The 27162-nt window shown below is 31.3% G+C and overlaps 1 protein-coding gene across 1 annotated transcript; it reads left to right on the plus strand.

The window, feature by feature from the left end:
- Nucleotides 1-22002: 22002 nt before the first annotated feature.
- Nucleotides 22003-26780, plus strand: LOC135676805 (polyamine oxidase 1-like). Its single transcript, XM_065188394.1, has 10 exons — nt 22003-22162; nt 22255-22504; nt 22598-22744; nt 22829-23075; nt 25122-25265; nt 25402-25551; nt 25787-26041; nt 26127-26208; nt 26285-26374; nt 26492-26780. The coding sequence occupies exons 1-9, from the start codon at nt 22054-22056 to the stop codon at nt 26362-26364; spliced, it is 1464 nt and encodes a 487-aa protein (XP_065044466.1). The 5' UTR covers nt 22003-22053; the 3' UTR covers nt 26365-26374; nt 26492-26780.
- Nucleotides 26781-27162: the final 382 nt, after the last annotated feature.

The following is a 27162-nucleotide window of genomic DNA, read 5'->3' on the forward strand; positions in this document are numbered from 1 at the left end:
TTACACAAAGAAAAGGTAGCTTGACCCCTCACAGGATGAGCATCGTGTCTTCCCTAGATTCTTGTCAGCTAAAGGTTAAACATGTGACAGTGACCTAATTAAATAGAGCTTTTATATGATGCGTTAGGAAGGAAGACATGAAATTATTGTTAAAACATGTGGAACACAGTGAGAATGGGCGATGATGATGATGTTATTGTTAGTGAATAAGCTTAACGATGACATAATTAAATAGAGCTTTTATGTGATGCCTTAGGAAGGAAGACATGAAATTATCTTCCAACTCCTGACATGGATGACAACTTTGTATTCGCATGCACTTTCAAGTAATGCAATTTTTTATTGCCGGGAAAAGAAATAAATGAAAGGTGAAAGCATGTACTCCAGACATGTGACATCAAGTGAAACCTATAACGGGAGATATAAGATATTATAATTTTTTTCTTATTATTTTTTTCTTAATTTATTATTTATAGTGATTCTATAAAAGATAAAAAGAAAGAAGAAGTCAAATCTAGTTCTCTTTGCATATTAACATCATTATAACCTTTAAATCCGATGATGGTGCGTCCATGGATTAGATAAAAAATTTCTGAATGGTATCAAAATGTACACATCGTAAATTTGATCTATTGTTATTTGACACTATAATTTTTCACATAATAGAAGTATAATGATGATTTTTATAGTAATAATTGGTATCAAAGTCATTTTATGAAATTAAGTATTTTAGATCTATTTAATAGTACCTTTCGCGTGTGAAAATGTGTTATTCAGTTTTGATTTACGATATATGAATGATTTGTTTGTGTTATCAAATTACTTTTTTATCTAGTCTATCTTATCACCTACTTGCGAGCGATGCAAGATTACTCATGTTTAATCAATGGACCATTATCAACATTTTTTTATCGATAATAATACTATTAAGTGTAGTGACCTTTGGTGGTTATCAACCCAGTTGAAGGCAGTAGTTATGTACCTAGTGCAAGCACTATGAGGTGCGACAGTCATGTGATGGCAATAGCAATGCCACTACCTATGCAACTATGTGTGATGATTGCATCAGCACTGCCACTACTTGCAGCGATTGTGACGGTTGCAGTAATGCTATTGCGATGTCATTGGATGTCGAAGGCCAACAAGGTTACTGAGCAATGTGAGTGCATAGTCGTGCCACGACAACATTGGGAGTCATCCAATAGCCCATGCACACAACGACACATGGGCGAGGAGGTTGCACATAGGCGACGATTACACATGGTGGTGGTGACTGCACCTCATGTAGCGATCGTAAAAGGGAGTGACAATTAGGGTTTTTAATTAAAAGAATAATTTTACTCATAATAAATCAAATAATTTCAATATGTGTTCCTAAGTTTACTTTCAAATTATGCCCTTGATAAATTAGAGATTTTTATTGTATATCCTAATTAAAATTATAGTTTTATCCTCAATTATAAAATTGACTAATTTTATTTATTTTAATCAAATACTTTGATCAGATTTTATCATGACTTTGTTTTGATTGCCTAATTGGATTGAAATTCAATCAATTAGGTTTTGATCCAATTTGAGAAAACTTAAATTTTGATCTAAGTTCTGATTTTGATCAAATTTAATTTTTTTATAATTTAATTAAATTGATGTTTAACTCAATTCTAGACTTATCATTAAGTAGGGTTGACCGATTGGTGTTGGAGGATGCCCTCGCAGTGCTCTACTGGCCGGGTTAAGGAAAGCAAGGAGCTGAATCTTTCACTGCTCCGAATCAGAACCGACTCCCAGAGTCAAGTGCATTTTGTCCCAAGGAACACTTCCAGTTCCCTGATTCCTTCGGTCTCTTTTAAGAGACATTGTTATGTTTTGTAATAGGTTGTCTGTAAGCAGTATCGAGTTTATCCCTAGAGAGAGCACTTGCATGGCAGATAGGGCTGCCAGTTTTGGGAGAAATTGTGTATCTCCATTTTTTTGTGATTCAGCTACTGATGTAGCTGTTAGGTCTGTGTTTTCCTCATAGTTTGCATCAATACATATTTACCTCTATCAAAAAAGAAAAAAACACAAGAGTGTTTGTCATGATCATGCCATCTAATATTTCTGACAGTAGTAAACCACATAGAACATGTATATATTATCTGACAATCTTGTAGTAAATTGATCATCTAATTGGAAGTTGTAGAGGAACTTGCATCCCTTGAGAGGAATCAGTTCAGAAGAAAGCCCTACTTTCTTCACACTCGGGCTGCTGCTGGTCTCCATATCCATGAGAAGCTTCATCTTAGCCAATGACTCTGTAAACTCCTGCATGCTTTTCACGTACATATCTACATCACATCCTGCTGAACCACTGTCTGCTCTGGCTCAATGTTTTATGCTGATGATTGGTTCTCATGACTTTATCCTTTGATGGCCCAGATGAATCAGCCTCACCATCTGTGACCTCTGTCTGAGCTCTTATCTTTTCTGCTCGGAGATGCTGTGACCGACAACGTATCTGAGATAGATTGAGCTGCCACTGCAGTTGTTACGGGAGAAGATTCTGCCGTCGAAACACTAGTGTCATTTCACAGTGCATTATCGGAATCAAGAGATCCAAGTCTCTTGGCAGATGAAAAGCTTTCGACAAGGCATACCTCTGCATCGTCGTCGACAATGATCAATTATTCATAATTTAAATGATATATCTAATGAAGCATATCTAAATTCATAATTAATATCACTAACTAAGAGTACATGTCAAAAACACAGTCAGAAAACTAACGGTTACGATTATATTGCATCATCACGACAAAGCCCAAAATTCATATTTAACTCTCATGATATAGGTAACACATATCCTTCGCCCAAAAGAAATTAGTTTCATAACAAAAACTAATATATAACCCTCATTGGTAGGTCCAAATTGTAGCCATACTAATTATGCAATATAACGTATTAAATATATTTAGAAAACTAATATTTGAGTAAATTTTTTTCTTTTATTTCAAATCTAACAATTTATATAACATTTAAAACTAATCACCCATTACACACAAAATATTATACACTGATCACCCATTAAATATTAAAAAAAATATCATCTATAAATTATTTTGATTTTACTCTATTTTCTTCTTCATTTTTTACTGTTACCATTTCTAATTATTCTAAAAATTCCTAATTAAACCATAAGCACAGGTCCAGCTTGCCTTTATCTCTCTTTTATTCTTAGGTATCACTACCTGAGATTCTTTTTGTAAACACAAATAGCAGCTTAAAGTACAATTACAGGTTAACTTTGTTTCCTTTTTCTTTATCAGAAACTTAAAGTACAGCAAACTTCAAGTAATTAACTTTACATATTACAATTACAACTTAAGCCTAAAGCACAAATTAACTTTATTTTTTTTAATTTAAACATCAACTTTAATAATAAGCTAATGTTAATTAAGGTCATTAAGGATCCTACTAACTTAAAAAGTTCAAATTAGTTAATTAATAATCCTATATATCAATCTAATTAGTAGGAAAAACGTGAGAATTCGAAATCATACCTTAGTTTTCTGATCTCTGATGCGATGGTGGCTGGTTTAAGATGGTGGCAAGAGGCGGTGCTGAAGGATAAAGAAAATTTATCCCTTTGCAATTTAGTCTTTCTTAAAAAATTTTATAGACAAATTCTCCTAAAGATAATCTTGCATCTCAAAATATGTCAAAATCCATCACACAAGATCTGGATCTAAGCATGTCCTCAAGAATTTGTATAGTTCTTTATGATTAACTATCTGTTTGTAGATGAAAGATTGTGCTGAAATTCAAATTATTCCCCAAAGATTTATACAAGCTTCTCCAAAGTGATAGATAAACCTGAGATCTGTATCTAATACAATAAATAGTCCATGCTACACTATGCAATCTGACGACCTCATCCATATATATCTTGGCTAATGTGCTGACTTGGTTAGACAATCCACGATCACCCAAACAGTATCATTTCCTTTATGAGTTTTTGGTAAGCTATTACAAAATCCATCCATTTCCATTTAGATATGAGCAATGGCTCTCAAATTTAGCTTGCTGACAAAGAATACATTGTGAAATATATTCTACAATTTCTCTTTTCATATCGTTCCACCACAAGTTCTCTTAGATCCTTCCTTCATTATCTCTTTTTTTAACTCCTGATCATTCGACACACAAATTATGTTACCAAATTTTAAAGAGTCACTTTGATGATTGTAAGATAAATACAATAATTTAAAATATAATTTAAAAAATATCTAATAAATAATAAAATATTTATTTAATTTACATCTCATAATTATACCATTCTAGATAATTTTGACAACTAATAAGATAAAACTTAGGGATGTAAGTTACAAATAATATTCACTAAAAAATTTTAATCTAATTTATGTCAAAATATTTTAATAATAATAAAATAATAACCGTAATAATTATTGAATTATAATCAACATTAAAAAAAAACTCAAATGATAGCTATAATTATGACAAACATGACCTGTGCCTTTTATGTGAAAAATAGATATCATTTCATAATTTTCTTTCATTCTCATGTATTTATTAACCACATAAATATCCAACAAAAATTAGAATTTCTAAATAACATAAGTAATTAAATTTAAAAATAATAAATTATATCACATGGATAATAATGAAATATCTATAATTTATTTTTTTAAAATTTAATTCTAATAGAAATATTAATCATATTTTATGATATAATTTATTATTTACTAAGATAATATTACCAAATTAGAAAGGCAAAATTATAAATAAAAGATATCAACCAAAAATAATCAATTTCATGAAGGTATAATAACAATTTTGTAGCAGAGGATATAAATTAGAACTATTCGATTTCTAAAAGGTAAAAAAAAAGAAAAAAGATGCTGATTAGAATTATCTAATTTTTGAAGGGTGAAAGATATCCTTTTATTTAATAAAAAAGAAACTCTCATACCGTCATTGTTGCGTTCCACCACGCCAATCGTCTACGACCGTAGCGGACGCCCCTTCTCACTCGGCTGACCGACGACCTTGGTGACATCTTCATCTCCATCCCCATCCCACCGCAGATGTCGCATGTCCTCCAGCGACAGTGCGGAGAAACCCACACGGTCACCACAACACGTGGTTGTGCTCACACATTCATTGGTCTTTATTAGTGGCCCCATTGCCCTATGGTCACAGACTGTGCATCATTCCATCAACATAGCACAGCCGCAAGCCACGTGACGCAGCCCGCTGGCAACGCCATTAGCCTTGCGTGACCACTGCCCAGGCTTCGGTTTGGTCATCGTATCGCGACGCTGTGATGCTCTGTCCACTATAGTCATTTGATGCGCGATGACCAACCGCGACTAGAAGTCACGACTACTGCACACATAGCTCGTCGTCACACACGGTAGCACCGTTGCACATAAGATACAGTCGTCGCTCATGATGGTAACCGCCACACACAACAGCTGACATCAGCACTTCTTGTGCCACTGTATGTAGCCAACATTGCCACGCACACATCGCCTCTGGCCAAATCCTACCGTCTTAGGCAACAGCAACACCACCCAAGGTAGTTGTTGCCCACGGTGGCAACCACTCTAAATAGTCCGACAAACAAATATAGTCTACCCGAGGAATAATGTGTTAATAAATAAATTTAAATATAAAATAAACCTGACATATTTTTATAATATAAGGTATTTGATTTTACAATATGATTTTGATACCAATTATAAGTATAAAAAATATAATTATACTATTATATAATAAATTTTAATATTAGAAACTAAAATTAAATAATTATAGACCAAAGATAATGATTAGATGTCATTCAAAAAACTTTTTATATGAACTATAAGCACACCATTATCAAATCTAAAAGAAGCAATAATGTCAATCTACTAAGAGATCTAAACTCATTTTCTACTCTCTTCCTATATTTATAGTATAGTGATAAGTGATAGAACGAGGGAAGATCTATAATTTTTCAATGTATAACTTAACGTCATATTTTGTCACATCACGTATTGAGTTCCTAAGAGATCATATCTATTTATAAACAAGAATCAAAGGTCTAGAATAAATAATTATAAGTCTCTATCCTATCAAAATCATCTCTAGAGAAATCCTATCATAAAAGAACTTTCTTTGTATTAGTTGATAACTATAATCATATCTATAATATATCTTGCCTATTATATTAGATTACGTAATCTAACGTGCTAATCCATAGAAGAGTCTCTCGACTTCTTCTGTCACTTCTCAGCAAATACTATAAGATAATATCACAAATTCATTGTCATTTGGTTAGACAAGATCTTCAACACAAGTAAGACTCGATGAAGAAACGGTAGAAAGGGAATTGAGTCTCGATTCCATAGCATTTTTGTAAGTTCAAAACTAGTGAATTAGTATATAAGGTTGATTTGTTGGAATTTTAAGGGTCACACATGTATAATTAAATGTGTTAAGCCATTATTTTGATTAGCCAAAATTAAAGTGATCCAATTAAAGGAAAGTTATTTGACTAAGGGACATAATTATTATGAAAATTAATTGTGTGGATACCATCATGTTCCTAACTTAATGACGAGATAAGTTAGGAATATGAAACTCTTGAGGTATAATTGTAGATTCATCAATTATGAATACAATCATAATTGTAGATTCATCAGTTATGACTATAAATAAGGTAATGGTCCCCGGTTGCAGTATCGAATGAAGTTTCTCTTCACCCGTCAAGGAGAAATCTAAAGTTCAAAAGGTACTCTGCAATTGGAAGACCAAATCACCAATCAATTTAGAAAATACTCTAATGGATTCATCAGGTACGCTTCCGTATTAATCTGTTTCTTAATTGTTGTAGGATTTCATGCATATTATAATGGATTTGATAAGTTTTATGGAAACATTCTTAATCTCTTATTTTGGATTTATTCGGTTTTGATTCTATAAAACAATTATTTGATCCATATTTGATATGTTAAAAGAACCCCAACAAGTGGTATTAGAGCCATCCTACAATGATTGATGAACATTTAAGCTTATTTTCTCATATATTTTAATGATGTTTTCATCAATATTTTGAAGTGATTTGGTTCTATTATCGTTGAAAAAGATGATAGTTTTATGTAATCATGCTATTTTGAAGTGATTTGGTTCTATCGTTGGAAAAGATTATGGTTTTATGTAATCATGCTACAGCATGCTTCACATTCAATTCAATGCCTTTTTCTGATATGATATCAGTTTAATTTTGGATTATCTTTTCCACTTCGTGTCTTTTCCTATTCATCAATATGCAAAAAAATTCATTTTTGCACTATAAGGCATAAATTTTCCAAATTCTTTTTGGATTTTATCTAATTAATATGAATTTAATTAATTAGATATTGTTGCAATATTATGTTGGTTTAATAATATTGTTTTTGGATTTTATCTAATTAATATGAATTTAATTAATTAGATATTGTTGCAATATTATGTTGGTTTAATAATATTGTTTTTGGATTTTATCTAATTAATATGAATTTAATTAATTAGATATTGTTGTAATATTATGTTGGTTTAATAATATTGTTGCAATATTATGTTGGTTTAATAATATTGTTTTTGGATTTTATCTAATTAATATGAATTTAATTAATTAGATATTGTTGTAATATTATGTTGGTTTAATAATATTGTTGCAATATTATGTTGGATTAAACATAGTATTGGTTCTATAAAGTTGTTTGTTGACATAAATTGAATGATTTACATGCTTTAAATATTTTAGCTAACAAATTAAGATCAAGCCAATTTGACTAATATGGTCTAAATTCAATTAGTGATTGTTTAATATTAGATTGAGTAATTTAATATATGAAGTCGCCAAAGTGACCTCTCATATATAACATTTCTCATGAAAATATTAAATGTAGTGTGTATTTACATCCATGCGGTAATTATCCGGCCCAAAAGAAGGTTAATAACTGGCAGGATTTTATACATGTAATGGTAAATACGTGATAATTATAAAGTTATACATGTAAATGATAAATCAATCCAAAGATGAGTTTTTCATTTGACATGCCTTATTATCAGTATTTGATCATTACAACAAGACTATCACTGGCAATTAATATTGAAGTCCAAAGACAAGATATTAATGTTGCACTTGGTATCTTGAGATGGGTTAAATCATTATTTGAATTTACTTAAGTTTATGGTAATAAATATGAGCATAATTTCTGGTTATCTATTGTTCTCTTATTTAGGTTCTCTTATAAAATATCTGCTAACCTCAATTTAGTACTGGTTTTAAACGAAACCAACTTTAAGGGCAAGAAAAGAAAATACAAATATGGAAAGAATGAGGCTGATAAGGACCCAGTACAGAAGAAACAAAATAAGGATGATACTTGTTTCTTTTGCAAGAAATCTGGGCATTTAAAGAAGGACTGTGCTAAATATCATGCTTCGCATGCTAAAAAGGGAACATTCCTTACTTTGGTTTGTTTAGAAATCAATTTAACTTCAGTACCTAGAAACACTTGGTGGTTAGACTCCGGTGCAACAACTAACATCAGTGTATCAATGCAAGGTTGCCTAAGCTACCGAAGGCCTAATAATGCTGAGAGAAGCATTTATGTGGGGGACGGAAAATCGGTAGATGTGGAAGCTATAGGCACATTTAGATTGTTATTGTGTACTGGATATTATTTGAATTTGAAAGACACTTTTGTTATATTGTTGGTTAGACGGAACTTCATTTCTGTTTCTTATTTGGACAAATCTGGTTATTCTTGTTCATTTAGAAACAATCAGTTTACTTTGTCTTTAGATTCAAATATGATTGGAACTGGTTCACTTATGACTTATGACAATCTATATTTACTTGATACTATAGCATCCTATCATGAAACCTTGAATGCGGAATTGCGAGGTACTAAATGTAAAATTGAAAATTCTGGTATATTATGGCATAAACGTTTGGGTCATATCTCTAGAAATAGAGTTGAAAGACTTGTGTCAGATGGGATTCTTGATCCCATTGACTTATCAGGTCTAGATGTTTGTGTTGAATGCATTAAAGGTAAATAAACCAAACCTAGGAGATCAGGTGTATATAGAGCTATAGACGTCTTAGAATTGATACATACAGATATTTGTGGACCATTTCCTACACCTTCATGGAATGGTCAACAATACTTCATATCATTCATAGATGATTACTCTAGATATGGATACATGTATCTAATACATGAAAAATCTCAATTAGTGTCCTAAAAGAAATTTGGAAACTTAAGAAATGCATAAGATTCCCTATACATCAACTGTAGGAAATCTAATATATGCACAGATTTGTACGCATCCGGATATAGCGTACATTGTTGGAGTGTTATGCAGATACTTAAGCAATCCTAGAATGGATCATTGGAAGGCAGCTAAAAGAGTCATGAGATATTTAAAGAGGATAAAAGATCATATGCTCACATATAGGAGATCAGACCATTTGGAGATCATTGGGTATTCTGACTCCTATTTTGTTGGATGCCAAGACAGTAGGAAATCCACTTCGGGCTACATTTATATGTTGGCTGGTGGGGCGATTTCTTGGCGTAGTGCCAAGCAATCTCTTATTGCTTCTTCCACTATGGCAGCAGAATTTGTAGCATGTTTTGAGGCATCCAATCATGGAATTTGGCTGAGAAATTTTGTCACAGAGCTGCAAATAGTATAAGGGATTGAAAGACCACTAAAGATATACTGTGACAATAAATCAGTTGTTTTATACTCTAATAACAATAGGAGCTCGACTAAGTCAAAGCACATTGACATCAAGTTCCTAGTTGTGAAAGAAAAGGTACAAAGTAAATAAATTTCTATAGAACACTTAGGAACAAACTTTATGTTGGCAGATCCTCTCACAAAAGATGTACCACTCAAGGTTTTTTCATGAGCATACTGCTCATATGGGTATATCAGAATTTGAGGAAACTTCAGTTTAGTGGGAGCCTGTCATATGTTTGTTGTATGTTCTATGCCAGATTCTGTATTTGTACAGACATTTTCTGATCAGAAATAAAGCTTCAGTTTATTATACTTTGTACATTATGGCTATTAAAGTTATTAATGATCTCATATAGATAAAGATGGACCAGTTGAAAATTGACATGTACAGATCACATTCATGTAATTTTCATGCTACACATTTCATAATTGATCTATGTCATTTGGTTATGTTAATATTAGTGATCATTGATGGGTTTAGCTATGATTGATATAGCGAAGACCGCTTTGGTCCTATATTAATATGGCCAATGGACGAGATTGTTTTGTATGTCTTGTTTAATAATGGCAACAGTTTTGAGCTCATAAAGTATAGCACATTTATAATGATACATATGTGACTCAGTGGGAGATTGTTGGAATTTTAAGGGTCACACATGTATAATTAAATGCGTTAAGCCATTATTTTGATTAGCCAAAATTAAAGTGATCCAATTAAAGTAAAGTTATTTGGCTAAGGGACATAATTGTTATGAAAATTAATTGTGTGGATACCATCATGTTCCTAACTTAATGACGAGATAAGTTAGGAATATGAAACTCTTGAGGCATAATTGTAGATTCATCAATTATGAATACAATCATAATTGTAGATTCATCAGTTATGACTATAAATAAGGTTATGATCCCCGGTTGCAGTATCGAATGAAGTTTCTCTTCACCCGTCAAGGAGAAATCTAAAGTTCAAAAGCTACTCTGCAATTGGAAGACTAAATCACCAATCAATTCAGAAAATACTCTAATGGATTCATCAGGTACACTTCCGTATTAATCTGTTTCTTAATTATTGTAGGATTTCATGCATATTATAATGGATTTGATAAGTTTTATGGAAACATTCTTAATCTCTTATTTTGGATCTATTCGGTTTTGATTCTATAAAATAATTATTTGATCCATATTTGATATGTTAAAAGAACCCCAACATGATTATCAAGTTAAGCACTCTAAGCTCGAAGGTCATACATTGATCGAATGACCATTATACAACAACTCGTTGCCAGCACGAAGGTTCGCTCAACCTTACATGATAGGTGGTTGTCCTTGATGTCATCATGAACATTACCCATATATTCTATATTTCTGATGATTTATCACATGATTTCGTAAGTCAATAATGATCGACTGTTTCACATAATTGCCCCTCATATTAACTCTTACACCAATTCAATGATCACCTCAATTCATTATAAATGAACCCCTCATGGTGCATTCTTGAACCTCTATGAAAAACAAAATATTCTGTTCCTACTCTTTAATCCTCAAAATCTCTAATTGTTTAGAAATTATAGAAGCATTATACCTTTTTTTTTTTTTAAGGATGACTCTCCCAAATCCCTTGCTTTCCAACACTAGGCTTATCATGAGTTCGAAAGTTAGACCCATGTTTGATTTTAGTCCCTAATGTATAGGACAATCAAAATTTTATTTAACTATATTAATAAGATTTTAAATATTTTGAAGAATAGAAAGATTGAATAGAAAGTATTTTTTAAGGAATTTAATATAAGCATTAGCAATTTGACACACAGATATATATAAATTTTCCAAAAAATTCCATTATATTCGCCTCACCTGCAGTGGACGCTCACTTCACTTTATGTATACCTTACTCGTGGAATTCTATTTGCAAAGGGATCTGAGTATTTAAATGTACCTGGTGGTGACTCTTCTATCTTTCTTAAGACTTATCTTTCTACCAACTTAGCTGTCATGTCTACGATTCATTATTATCGTCTTGACTAGTAGCATTACTGCATGCAGCGCATAATTGGCCATTGGCAATTGTCGTCTTCCAAAGCTTGAGCTGTCACTTGTCTCTTTGCAAATATCATTCATCACACACCCTCGTCTTTAAATGCACGCGTTGTCGGAACACCATTACTCTTCCACGGTCATCATTACCATGCATTAATATTTTATTGCAGATTAGAATGGTACGGTGAAATCAAGAAATTCTTGTCCAATAAAAAATATATATCTTAGACCAATGGTGACCTTTTGCGTCTCTTCGTGGTGACCTTTCAGATCAAATCAACTATCTCTCCATCCTTTCAAGGAGAGTGCATTCTTCGATAGAAGAGCCCAGTCTTTTCTTATCTTATTGAAAATGGGTTTTTCTCCAATAGGAAAACTCGCCCTTGACCGCCACACCAATGCACTATCATTTGTTTAAAGCATGATGCTGTTCCCCCAATCCATAAGAGTGGTTTTCTTTTAATCTATAAGGGTGGTTGAGATTTGGAGTTTAAGAATACTATTTACACTATATTTTAAATAGAATCGTATAGTTTTATAAATATTTCTTAGGTTATATATTTAACCTTTTATTATATTTTTATTGATTTTGATACCTTAATTAAAATTATGGTAAAGTAGAGAAAGTGAGAGCCTAGATATGAACTAAATTGATATTCTAAGATGAAAATCTTTATTAAGGTGCATAATAATATAATTTTTATATTTTATTATCATATAAAATATTGATCAAAATTGTTTTGTTATTTGACATATCACTATAATTATATTATTTTTTGTTATTTATCTTTAATTTATTAAATTATTTTTTATTTTTATTTTACAGATATGTGTAATTAGTATTATTTTCATATTTTATTTTCATACTAAATATTTCCAATTATATATTTTTTAAAATTATTTTAAAGAATTATTTCGATTTTAATACTTTATGTATATTTAAAATGATTTTTATTGTTTTGAATGGTCTAAAATCATGACTTAAACCGATTCTATTACAAGGAATAGAAAATTGAAAAAGAGGAAAAAGTGTCGTCTATTTTTTAAGGAGTTTCATCGTATGTGGAAAAAACCCTAAGTGGAAAGAAAAGAAATAGGAGGCACTCTGCAAATAAAAAAGGAAAAATAGAATGTTTTGTCACAAAAATTTTTCATTAGAAATTAGATCTTTTTATTACAAAATATTTATGTTTTACTAAATTCTACTTGGTTAATAATTACTGGTAGTGAGAAATATAAGAGAAAAGTGGTGTAACCATCATCAGGATGGATTGGCTTACGATTCAGCAATGCACATCGAGTAAAAGTGTTTTTTGTTATTTTAGAAAATAATATGTTTCATTTTCTTCTCTTGTAAATGTTATAGTAGTTTTAGTATTGATAAATAATTATTATAAATTTTTAAAAATAAAAAATAATAATAGTTATGCTTGAAATTAAACTAAATTATATTTAATTATTAAAAATATATTAAAATTTGATAATTAATCATCGTAAATTATTAAAAAAAATAAAAGTTATACTAATCATTTTATAATTATGTTCTAGTATTTTTATAAAAGTTTGGATTGGTTTAGTATTTTAGAATTCAGTATAAAAGTTAGTTATACTGAAATTGAATTATGTTACACTCGATCATAATACCTATTCAAAAAAAAAATTATTCCAAAATTAAATTTTATTAAAATTTTAAAAGTAAGAAAATAGTACTAATCATATTGGTATCATGGCCAAATAGTTTCATGGAAGTTTGAGTTACTTTAATTAAAGTTGATCCAATTACACTTGTAATTAAACAAAATTATAGTTGATCATAGTATCTATAAAAAAATCTAAAATTTGATAATTAAATTACATAAAATATTTTAAAAATAAAAAAAATAATCATATTAGCATCATAGCCATATAGTTTAATGGATGTTTGGATTGATTTTGTTATAGTTGTTTTAGTTATAAACAAAATTAAACTAAGTTACACTCGATCATATCATCAAAAGATAAAAAATATCATCATCTTAGCATCATGATAAAATAGTTTTATAGAAGTTTAAGTTAATTCAGTTGAAATTGACCTTAGGTTAAACGAGAACTCTTAAGGCCGAGGAGGTTCCATCGGGCTTCACGGAGAAAGTATACCGAGGAGACGTCAACAAGGATGAAACTTTGTCAAGAATGATTGCTTTGAGTCCTTGCTTCGACGAGGGTGACTTAAGCTAGATGATGGGTTCCAGGAAACATTATTACGGAAGAGATATTATTATTGAGAGATGTCATCACAGCAGATAGAAAAACAGAAGAGATGCCAATGATGAGGAAGGAAAGCCGACGAGAGATCGCTGTCCACCCTTTGCTGTAGTTACAGAAAGGTTAATGGTGGGGTGATTTTAATGGAAATTGATTAAAAATCAATTCAATTTTGAATAGTTCATATACCATTAGTTTAATTGGTTTGGTTCATAATTTTTTTATTATTTAAAATGATGCCCTTGAATAAAAACTAATATGGGGATGTTATTAGGTAAAATAATAATAATAGAGATTTTTTTTCGTATAAAATACCCATCGACACCAACCTTGGCCATTTCTCACTCTTGTTGGAACCTCTCCCTTGACTTTATCTGAAGAAGGTAATGTGATGCATGCAAGAAGCTGGAGTTATGTTTAGTCCGTGAAAAGCACATTTGCAACGCTTGATTCGTATGGAGTTAGGTTACAAGGTTTAGCATCGAGCGTTTAATTCTTTGTTTTTTATTTAACAACATGGACCCTATAATTCTTGGTGTAAGCATGGTTTACTCATGGAGGAACAACAATTGTGTGAAGTGTGACAAGACTCTCTCTCACATGAGAAGGAGAGTTATTGGACACATGAGGTATGATCTTATCTTGTAATTTTAATACTTGTATCCCTTCATTCCCGCAAGGATGAAAAACTCAACGTTGTCTATCGGGTTGAATTAAATAAAAAAAGTCAAAGAAGTCGGAATGGGTTAATATATATATTCTTCACAAAAGTGATACGTTATATGATCTAATGTTAATGTTATTTTATTTTTAAAAAAATAAAGCCAAAGACTATTTATTAGTGAATCTGTTTATTAGTGATGGTAACTTCAACATCTTCCAACCTAATCAAAGTGCATTTACCTGATACCTTTAGATTAGTGAATCTGTTGAAGGATGATGTCAATGATAGATTAGGAGGGATTGACTAGTCTAATTTAGTTTTAATCTAATTTGTATTATGGAGATATTGATTATATACTTTTAGATGTGATATGATGTCAATCCATACTCAAATCAATATCAGATTAGGTTAGACTTCTAATGAGATCATACAAAGGCACAAGTGAAAAGAGTCAAATCTTGATAATTATACTCAAATTATCCTTTTATAGACTGTCGCCAGGGAAAATTTGTTTTAATAAAAAATAATTTTTAGATATTTTTTATTTAATTTTTGTTGACATGATGGTTGATCGTTAAAACCAAGAAAGATATTGTGGTAAGTACGAAAGAATGTATCAAAAGATTTATTTAATCTGGAAGGTCACGTTAAATGATACAAAAGATCAACAATTGTCTAACAAACAATTTATCTAATGGATCATAATTTTTTTTCTATTTCACCACAAAATTATAATCGAATCTGCAGATGTGGTTTGCCAATAAGATAATAATTCACAGTAACCATGAGAATGAAATGAATATAATATTTGGTGTCGAGATTTTATTGGATACAAATATTTCTCCTCTCAACTGTGAATAAAGAACACTTTGAATAAGATAAACAAGAAAGATTTTATGGTCCCGAAGAATAAAGGGAGGAATAGATTTAATCTGAAAGGTCACGTTGAAGAGGCACAAAAGATTAACAATGGTCTGACAAACATTTTATCTATTGGATCATGATCTTTTTTTCTACCTCACCACAAAATTCTAATCCAATCTGGAGTTGCAGTTTGTCAATAAGGTAATAAATAATACATCGTAACCATGGCAATGAAATAAATAAATATAATATTCCATGTCGAGATTTAATTGGATATAAATATTTATCCTATCTCTTGTGAATAAAAAGCATTATTATAATGAGGTAAGCATGAAAGAATAGAGGGTGGAATAGATAGATTGATTTAATCTGGAAGGTCACGTTGAAGAGACACAAAAGATCAACAATAGTCTGACAAACGTTTTTTCTTTCTATTTCATCGCAAAATTCTAATCCAATCTTCTGGATCTGCAGTGTGCCAATAAGATAATAATGCACGGTAACCATGGCAATGAAATAAATACAATATTCCATCTCGTTGGATACGAATATTTATCCTCTCACCTATGAATAAAAAACACTTGTAATATGATAAAAAAAAACATTTTTTGGTAAGCATGAAAGAATGTGCAGAAGAATAGAGGGAGGATAAGATTCAATATAGACGAAGGTCACGTTGAAAAGACACAAAAGATTAACAATGAATGTTCTGTGACAACACATAAATAACAATGTTATCATAAATAATCATGAATATAATAGGTGAATTCTCATAGAAAAAAACCACTGACAAAGAACGCCTCATTTTTTTATTTTTTGGATATAGTGATTTTTTTTCAACCTTTTGATTGTATTTTTTTTTTCTTTTTTGCTTTCGATTTTACCCTGAAAGGAGGAAAGATTCGCCTTCTTATCTTTTTCTTGATTTGGCTCAAAGTTTGGTTTGATAAAATTTAAATGGGCTCAAATAAATTCAAATTGGCTATAGCATTAAAAATATTTAAAAGATAAACTTGAGAAATAAATTTTTTGTTTTAATATAAAATATAAAAAAATGAGATAGATGCATTGGCAAGATGCTAAAAATATTTTGATCCGCCCTTTACAAAGTTCGTTCGCCTTATTTGTAATCCACCCACAGCATTATAGGTAAATAATACTACTAGGTGTTATAATTTCCATATTATTTCAACAACGTAACTCATAGACAGGCTAATTAAGTCATTGGAAAGATCGAATTTGTCATTGGCCTTCCCATTTTTTATTTGATCATGAGAATGAATTATGATTGCCAGTATATATATATATTGCCTTAGGTAAGCTAAGAGTATGTGCTGAACATATTCTTAAAGGCAGAAAATGAAGAATTTAAAGGCATAATGTCTTGAATGGGTAAGGTGCTTCATACGGTGTTGTACTTGCTTTTGTTTTTATCTTGTATTTGTTGTATCATGAAATTTTACTATGGTGTCATGGGATTAGGATATATATGACTATATTTCATGCTTTCCTTTACTATTTAATGTTGTCAATTAGGTTTAAATCATATAAAATGTTTACTGAAAATATCAATTTATGTGATTTATGATATATTTTTGAAAACCACAAGCTCAGTGTTGTTGTTGAATCTCGAAGAAAATACTCGAGATAATGGAAGAAATGCAAGTTTAATTATAAATACTTCTCAATAAAAGAGCTTCTCGAAGTAAAATTTTAAATTTTATTATATAATATATTATTTTTATTTATATTATATTATATTATAAAAGAGTTATCTAATTGTTATTATTCACTCCATGCAGGTGCTAGACTCTAAGAGGAGCTCTAGAAACCCTGTTTTTATTTTTATTTTATTTTTTTATTGTGTTACTCAAAATTTACCAATAAATGATATCTTATTTGAATTTGTGTATGAAATTAGATATAGTTGAATGTAAGTACTATGTTTTTTATATAAATTAATATAGTTGATGGAAGAATTTCATCTTCTTATGTCAAAGAATTCAAAAGTAGTCATTTGGGTGCTGTTATCGTGAAAGAAGTATGGATAATTCCTATGTTATCTTTCATAGTAGTATCAATTAATGTGTGGATAGATACTATTATCTTTCATACTGCGACAGCAAGTATCTATTAATCTGGTTGAATAAGAGTAGTAATATGTAGATTGTTACTATGATTATGTTTCATACGGTAAGAGTATGTATTAATTACTATAGTTAAACAATCACACTAATAAGTGAACCATTATTGTGGATTTCACACGATAAGACTATCTATTATTATAATTGAGTAATTACAATAATATATAAATATATATTGTGATTGTCATTTATAGGGAAAAAAACATCTTACTGCAACTGAGTTACCACAATAACTTGTGGATATTTACTTACAATTATAAAATTCATAAATTATATCTTTACGTGATGTCACTTATTTCCATGATTCTCAACGACAGGAATATATCTTTCTATAGTCACAATCAACAGCGATATACACAGGTAAGAACCGTAGGTAGAAATATATTTTATTGTAGTGAATCCTTAGGTTTGATTTCGTATTCGTAGGTCTCGTACTTGATACACTAAGATCCCTGAGAAGTTGTTCAATCATCAAACTATTGATCTTTAAATCTAAACTATTTTTTAGGTAAGAAATCAAGATAAGTGTAGCAGGAGAAAGAAACAAAACTCACCTACAAGATATGCACGATGGATGCAACCATTATAATGCTTGCTTGTGTGCTCTCACTTGTGAATCTTCCAATTTGTGCCTTCACAACGTATTTGTTAACCTTACACACTGTAATTATCGATATTTACTTATAAGAATGATATATGATATATAGATTATTCTAATCTGATCATACTCTATCAGTCGACACCAAGTGGCTAATGGGAGAAGCCTCCTTTGAGAAACCTATCAAATTACCAACTATCTTTGTTTGCTGAACATGTTCCTCAAGACCTCCGTAGCTTCTACCTTTGTTGGGGAGTCTCACAGTTGCTCTATCCTCCTTTGATTCCTCATCTGTTATTCTGACTAGAAGAACAATGCTGCATGCAACCATGATTCATGCATGGTGAGGCTAACATATATCTACGCAAGCTTTACTAGATAGTGCTTATTATTCTTAGCATACAGTGTCCGAGTCTTATATATATTAAATCACAATTAGCAAGTCAATAAAAACACAAATAATATATATATATATATAATCCTTATTTAGTGATATGATTTATGATATATATACTTCATAAATATGATAAATAATATGTTTATATTTTTAGCTTTTAAAGTTGAAGTATATACTTTCCAAAAATATTATTCACTGTATTCTACAAAATATTGGTTGAGTTTCTATAAACATCAATGTCTATCGTAAGCATATTTTATAGCAAAAATGCATTATCCTTTGGTACAATAAGTATAAGTATACTAATAAACTTGAGGTTAAATTATAGTAATAATCATGCATATAATGATTAGAAGTGACGGTTGAATTGTCATATGACTTAAGTGAATGTTAAGGTTTGAATTAGTTTAACCATAATTAAAATAAGTGACTTTGAGATTTAAACATCTAAGGGATGACAACTTTAATTACATATGCATAAGTAAAATGAGAAATTAAAGAGGAGTGCTGCCGGAAAAATGTTGATATCAAAAAGTGAGATAAAAATATAATTTAAGAGTGAAAACCCTTTATTTATATCAATTTAAATTAAACTCATATTAAGCTATGTTAATCCTACAACTATACCAAAAGAAGAAGAAAAGAAAAAAAATAAAAGAAAACATTAAAGGATGCTTATGAGATTGAACCCATAACCATTAGGATACATCTTAAACAGCTCTAAACAACAGACCTTATTTTGGCATCATCCACCTCACTATCTCGACCTCTTTCTTTAATTCTTCACTTATTCTCTCTCAAATCTGAGTCTTTTCTTCATTCAAGCTTAAGAACTTTGGTTTTAACGTGGATTGAGTTAAGAAAACTTAATTCTTCCCTTGCTATACCTAAGATTTTAATTTTATAATTTGTAAGCTATTTTTTTTATTGATTGTGGTTGATCTAGGGTTCAAATTAAGATCTAATTTGTTTATATGTTTTGTATAGTTAAGTTTGAATTCTATGGCTTCTAGAACAACTTAAATCTAAGTTTTGTGATTTAAGTTATAGATCTATCACTCTTTAGCATGTAGAATCTTTTATTTCTTGTGAGGGGTTTTGTTCAAGCTAAATTGATCCTTTTAGGGATAAGACTGGATCATGATCTTTTCATATCTCTTAAAAGGATTCTTGAAGGGTTTTACAAGTATGGAATTGAGTGAATATGGCTTATGTGCATCAAGATATGAGGTATAGAAGTTCATAAAGTTTTAACCCATTTTTCATATAATAGGATAAATGATAGTAGTTAAATAGGGATGATAGTTTAGCCTCTAAATGATTCTATTCTAAACTAAAATTTAGAATATATTTAGTTTTATATATCTCCTAGTTTTTTATAAAATTTTATGATAATTTAATATCGTTTGATCAGCTAGAATAATGATATAAGATTGCTTCACAGAATTGTCTAATAATTTGATTGATACTAACTAATTCATTTGATTATAGAGTTTACTGTTGAAAAATTAATAGTAGAATTTAGATGAATTTTAGGTTAGTCTATTTTAGAACAGATTTTTTCAAAAAAAATTTCTATGAATTATTATAGATCAGCACTCCAAGAGGTATGGTTTTTAATTATGGTATCTCATGACTCTATGATCCAAACTTGATAGTTTTATTACTCCTTAGGATATTCGATCATTAAATAATATGATCTTTCATTAGCATCTTTATTTTTGAGTTAAATTAGATAGTTTTAAGTTTAATTCATAGCAAAAGTGGAGCTAACCCTTTGTTGGTCTATTTTTCTAAATGTAAGGAGATGTGTGTTGATAGAATCATTATAGTAGCTAACACATTATAGCATCATTAGGATATGCTTGAAATGTAAGGAGATAGTATCCTCTTCTTTACTTGAACTAAAGATTTTTTTAATAGGTTTTGTGATCGAGTGTAATTTAGTTCAATATCAAATGTAACTTGATCGATTTTCACTAAACTAAATTAAACTTCTACCAAACAATTTAGCCGTGATTCTAAGGCCATTATTATCACTTTTCTATTTTTATAAGATTTTATAATAATAAATTAACCAAAAAATTGATGTTTTTTTGAATAGGTTTTATTATTGTGTTTACGATTTTAAGAATTTTATGATAATTAATTATTAAAATATGAGATTTTTAAAATCGTAATTGAGTATAACTTAATTTAATTTCGAGTGTAACTTAGTCAACTTCTATTAAATCAATCCAAACTTCCAAAGAATTACTATGACATATTCAAAGATATCAATGTTTTGAGAATTTTATGATAGTTAATTATCGAAATTGCAGTTATTTCAATAGGTTTGATGATTGAGTGTAACTTAGTTTAATTTCATGAGTGACTTGATTAAATAAGATTTTATTAAATTAGATCGAACCGCAATCGATTCATGTATTCTGACTAAGTCCAAAAGTCTAAGTGTGCTTTCATCTAAGCGAAAAAAATACGCGCAAGGTAAAAATAAATAGGGGTCCAATAGTAAAGATTTTTATGGTAAAATGTACTTGATTAATTAATTATATTTATTAGAATATGATAGACATCTAAATAACATCGAGGTCGTTTAGATAAATAAAGGATGGATGTAATATTGTATATGATATGAAATGTATTTGCCTTGGAAGTATCCTCAAGTCTCTTATAACGTAACCTGTAAACCAACCATGTGATATGCATGTACTTTAAATATATTGAATAAAGAATAATCTATAAACAAACCATGTGATGTGCACGTTTATTTAAATATATTAAACAAAGAAAAATGTTGCTTGACCTATCATCTCACGGTATGAACATCTTCCCGAGATTCTGATTCAGCTGAAACCAAGGAAAGGCTGCAATACAGTAATGAATGGGGGATGATGACCATGTTATTCTTAGAAAATAAGCTCAACAATGACCTAGTTAAATAGAGTTCTCATGAGATGCCTTAGGAAGGAAGATATGAAACTATCTTCTAACTCGTGACATGGATGACAACTTTGTATTCGCATGCACTTTGAAGCAATACAAGTTTTTCACTTGGGAAAAGGGAAAAATGAAAGGTGAAAACAAGTGCTGCAGACATCGAGATCTGACTTCGAGTGAACGGAGTGGGAGTGTCTTTAAGCTGGTAGCAGCAACATCTCCTGATCTAATTATGGAAGGCACCATGTCACAGTAAAGAATACGTAGCCAGAGCTGTCACATGATGAGCATCTCCCTCCATATAAGTCCAATTATCTGCTGCACAATCCGCATCCTTATCTTGTACAACTAAAGCCAGGGAGAGGTCGCACAGAGAGCGACAGAGATGGGAGCCCTTGATGCTATCGTGGCTCTGCTGCTCGTTTCCAATGTATTCGCCGGAGCTGTCGCGGCGGCCGGCCCAAAAGTCATCGTCGTCGGAGCCGGCATGTCTGGTAAAATATTAATCAGCGTTCGCATCATAGCATTTGGTGCAGTCGATGCATGTACTTCAAGCATCTAATGAACTTGATGCCGGTTTACGCAGGGATCTCTGCCGCGAAGACGCTGTCGGACGCCGGCATAAAGGACATACTGATCCTGGAGGCCACGGACCGCATCGGTGGCCGCATGCGCAAAGTCAACTTCGCAGGGATGAACGTGGAGATGGGAGCCAACTGGGTGGAAGGAGTGAACGGCCCTGAGTTGAACCCCATTTGGAAGATGGCCAATAAGCTCCACCTGAGGAACTTCTTCTCAGACTACAGCAACCTCTCCTCCAACACCTACAATGAGATGTAACCAAATCTAGCCATATATTTCATGCTCTTAATTCTTCTGTTCACCATTTCCCTAACATCGTGCCATCTGCTTAATTTCTATGTACTCAGTGGTGGGCTTTACCAGAGCTCCGAAGTTGACGAGGTCATCGAGGAGGCCGCCAAGGTCAATAGCTTTGGAGAGAAGCTCTCCGCATCCTTACCTCCCAGCGGCCGCGAGGACGTCTCCATTTTGACGTCTCAACGCCTGAAGAACCAGTAAATCTATCGCTCTGCCAACACATGCATGCCGTTCTGTCGTTTAAACCGCACGCATGACTGTGTGGTTTTGCATGCGTGCAGTGTTCCTTCCACCGCGTTGGAAATGGTGGTGGATTACTACACCTACGACTACGAGTTCGCGGAGCCACCGAGGGTGACGAGTCTCCAGAATACTGTTCCCTTGCCCACGTTCGCCAACTTTGGGGAGGACGTCTACTTTGTGGCGGACCAACGAGGCTACGAGAGTCTGGTGTACGACTTGGCCGGCCAGTTCCTAAGGACGGCCAAGAACGGCACCATTGTAGATCCTCGTCTCCTCCTTGGAAAGGTAAATACTCCACAGTACTCGTTTCTTGACAGATCTATAATCACACACTCTATATATATATATATATATATATATATATATATATATATATATGACCTTAGAAGATCATTCTAGATGATAAATAAACTAGATTATATTATATTTTATAGTATATATTGATCTATATTATCTTAAATAAGATATGTTTATGCTGCAACTCATTGTGGAAATAACATTTAAAATGTAGAGGAGGAATCTTAATAGTGTAAGAGTGGGGAAAAAATAAGACTGTAATAGTATATAAAAGTACTGAAATGTTATCAATACCCATTGGTGCCTCTCTGCAGGTTCATTGAAGGATTAGGAAAATAATCTATCACTGTATTAAACATTACTAGTGAACTAAATTTTTTGAAGGGAATTCTCATTTAATGCATCAGTTTTTAGAATATAATGACTATTCCATGTTTCTTAGACTTATCTTTCTACCAACACAGCTGTCATATTTATGATTCATTATTATCTTATTGTCAAATAGCTTTGCGATCTGCAACTTAATGGTATATTAACACCTCGGCTACGGGTTTTAGGTTCCGTTTGAGGCTTCACTTCTTCTACTTGCGTATTTAAATGCAACTGTTGTTGGAACGTCATGGCTACCATTAACTTGTACTTATCTTGTCCTTTATCTTGTTGGAACAGCGTGGAAGCGCCTTCACTCTTCCACTGTCATGGACTTATCTTGTACTTATTTTATTGTCATGGCTACCATGCAATAGACTAGAATCCTGCGGTGAACTCATAAAATTCTGGTCCCATAAGTAAAGGTTTCCCTGACCATTGTCGACTTTTCAGATCAAATCTATTATCTCTACATTCTTCCATGGAGAGTGCGTACTTCCATAGAACCAGTCTTTTCTTATCTTATCACAAGTGTTTTATATGCATTGTTTGACATCTCTCTTGGTCGCCACGCTGATGCACTATGATTAGGTTGAAGCATGACGATGTTCCCATCTACAGTTTACGAATCCATCACCATATCAATCATCTATTCAAGTCAAAGGAGCATCAGCAGCTTCTCCTTTTTCAAATTGTTTATCATATGCTACTATCTTATTTGTTCTGTATATATATATATCGTTTATTTACCTATCTAGTCATATATTAAACATTGATATCATAAAACCAAGAGAATATGCAGCAGGAAACTAGGAGAATAAGCTGACAAAGAAGTAGCCTGCAGGACATTTAGAAAAGTTATATATAAGAGTGGTTGATATTTGGAGTTTAAGAATACTCGCGACACTATATATTTTAAAATAGAGTTGTATTTTTTAAAAAATTATGACAAAATAACATAACATTATGTTAAGAACAACATAACTTTAGCTGTTTATAAAGATTTCTTAGGTTAATATTTTAGAAACATTACAAATAATTTGATTGTTATCATATCTTTATTAATTTTGATATATTTTAATTAAAATCATGTTAAATTACTAAAAGTGAAAGCCCAACTAAAAATTTAATTGATATTATAAGATGCAAATCTTTATTATGGTGTATATGATAATTAGATAATATTACAATTTTATATTTTTTTATTAACATTTAGAATATTGACTAAAATTGTTTTAAATATACAGTTAGTATTATTTTTTTATTGTAGTTACTCATATGGTTCCTCATTTTATTTGATTGACTATATGCATTTACCATTTTTTTCATATGTATTCTTATATTATTTTATATAATTATTTTAAATTTTAATAAAACTATCTATTTTGTAATATATATTTTATTAAATTATAAGGTATAGTATTATTTTGAACTGGTCTTGAATCACGACTTCAAGCAATTCTATTGGAAGGAAGAGATAATTAAAAAAATTATTTTTGTTATATATGGTAAAAAATATCCTCGGAAAGTAAGAAACAAGAGACACTAAGCAAAAAAAAAGAAGTAAATTAGGATTTCTTTTTCAAAATTTTCACAATAGAAGTTAGATTTTATTATTATAAAATATTTATGTCTTACAAAATTCTATTTGCTTAACAATTACAGGTAGTGAGACGTATACGACATTTTCAAAGTGGTGTAGTTGTTGTCACAGAGGATGGATCAGTTTACAAAGCAGATTATGTAATTGTTTCAGTTAGCATTGGTGTTCTTCAAACCAAACTCATCAAGTTTGAGCCAGACTTGCCTGTAAGTTTTTTTCGATACTGTACATAATAATATGTTTGTAATTTTCCTTTCTTGGAGTTTATAGAAGCTAAATGTTTTAGTTATCATTGTTTGTTTTGGGATAATATGACCTTCAACATCATCTTCTGAAATATAGCAATGGAAGATCCTTGCAATGTACCAGTTCGATATGGCGGTATACACCAAGATCTTTCTCAAATTTCCTTACAAGTTTTGGCCTGAGGGAAATGGGACAGAATTCTTTCTCTATGCTAATGAAAGAAGAGGATATTATCCAGTGTGGCAGGTACTAATGATCTTATACTTCTTTTACATTTAGAAACATAGATAAGAACAAAGGATAAGCTACTTTTTCCTGAGAATAATGAACACAATCTAGTGAAGCTAGTGTAGATATATATTAGCCTCACCATGCATGAATCATGCTTCCATGCAGCAGCAATTCGAGAAGCAATATCTAGCGAAGCTAGTGTAGATATATATTAGCCACACCATGCATGAATCATGTTTGCATGCTGCAGCAATTCGAGAAGCAATACCCAGGAGCCAATGTTCTACTGGTCACGGTAACAGATGAGGAATCAAGGAGGATAGAGCAGCAGCCAGACTCCCAAACCAAGGCAGAAGCTATGGAGGTCTTGAGGAACATGTTCGGGAAACATATTCCCGAGGCCACAGATATACTTGTTCCCAGGTGGTGGTCTGATAGGTTCTTCAAGGGCGCCTTCTCCAATTGGCCACTTGGTGTCAACCGTTATGAGTATGATCAGATCAGGGTAAATTTACTTACTTGTCACATATCATTCTCATAAGTAGATATCAGTGATTGCAATGAGTAATGCGAAAAAATATGTTGTGAAGGCACCAATTGGAAAGGTTTATTTCACTGGTGAACACACAAGCGAGCACTACAATGGCTATGTCCATGGTGCATATCTTGCAGGTTTGTTTTGGTTCTTTCATCTAATACATATCGTAGATTCCAACATCAACAGTTTGATGATTGAACAACTGCTCAGGGATTGATTCTGCCAATATGATGATCAAATGTATCAAGCACAAGATTTGTGAGTATGAAATCAAGCCGAAGGATTCTTAGGTCCCATGAGGTGATATACCGAAATCAAAGTCTTATTATTATTATTATTATTATTGAAGTTTCTTACAATATGGCTCGAGTATGCTATGGAGATTATGACAATTAATATTATTAAATTGTAATGCAGGTGGATCACAAATAAGGTGACCATTCCATTTCGCTATAGGAGGATCAAAACATTTCTCGGATCTCGGCAATGCCTCTCAGTGCATTCCTTCTTGAGAATAAACAAGGGTGCTTTTCACCTTTCATGAATAATTTGCATGGAGAGACTTTTAGCTTTATTATTTCTTGTTAAGCTTGAATAAGTAGACATGTTTAGAACTAATGATCGTTTGGCTTGCCTTCTTGAGAGTAAACAAGGATGTTTTGCACATTTTATGAATAATGTTCTAAACAAGGATGCTTAGAACTAATGATTATGGCATATTTCTGAGTCCCCATTACATAATTTCTGTTGAATCTTAACAAGTACAATTAAGATAAACAAGGTATAAGAAGACTTTAAAACGATAACCTTTTAGAACCTTATATAAGAGGAATAAGAAACAACATTTGAAGCTTCCTTGTACTTAATAGTATGGAAATAATAGTATAACAAAAATTATGAGTTTTTATTAAAAAAATAATGTTAAATGTATATAATACATACAAATTCTCCACAGCTTATATCTATTTTATAATTCATCTTCTCTTCGGTTTTTTCTTTTTTATATCACAAATTTTAATTCTTGAGACCCATTCACTCATTCCTGCCTTCTCTATAACCTATATGTATTTGTTTCTCAATTGCATAGA

Source organism: Musa acuminata, chromosome BXJ1-6 (assembly GCF_036884655.1).
Source record: "Musa acuminata AAA Group cultivar baxijiao chromosome BXJ1-6, Cavendish_Baxijiao_AAA, whole genome shotgun sequence".
Classification (NCBI taxonomy): domain Eukaryota; kingdom Viridiplantae; phylum Streptophyta; class Magnoliopsida; order Zingiberales; family Musaceae; genus Musa; species Musa acuminata.

Excerpts from the sequence above, each read along its gene's own strand:
- LOC135676805 (XM_065188394.1), top strand. The coding sequence starts at position 22,054 with ATGGGAGCCCTTGATGCTATCGTGGCTCTGCTGCTCGTTTCCAATGTA. Across the intron at positions 22,505-22,597 it reads TCCAACACCTACAATGAGAT|TGGTGGGCTTTACCAGAGCT; the intron begins GTAACCAAATCT and ends CTATGTACTCAG. Across the intron at positions 26,042-26,126 it reads ATGAGTATGATCAGATCAGG|GCACCAATTGGAAAGGTTTA; the intron begins GTAAATTTACTT and ends TATGTTGTGAAG.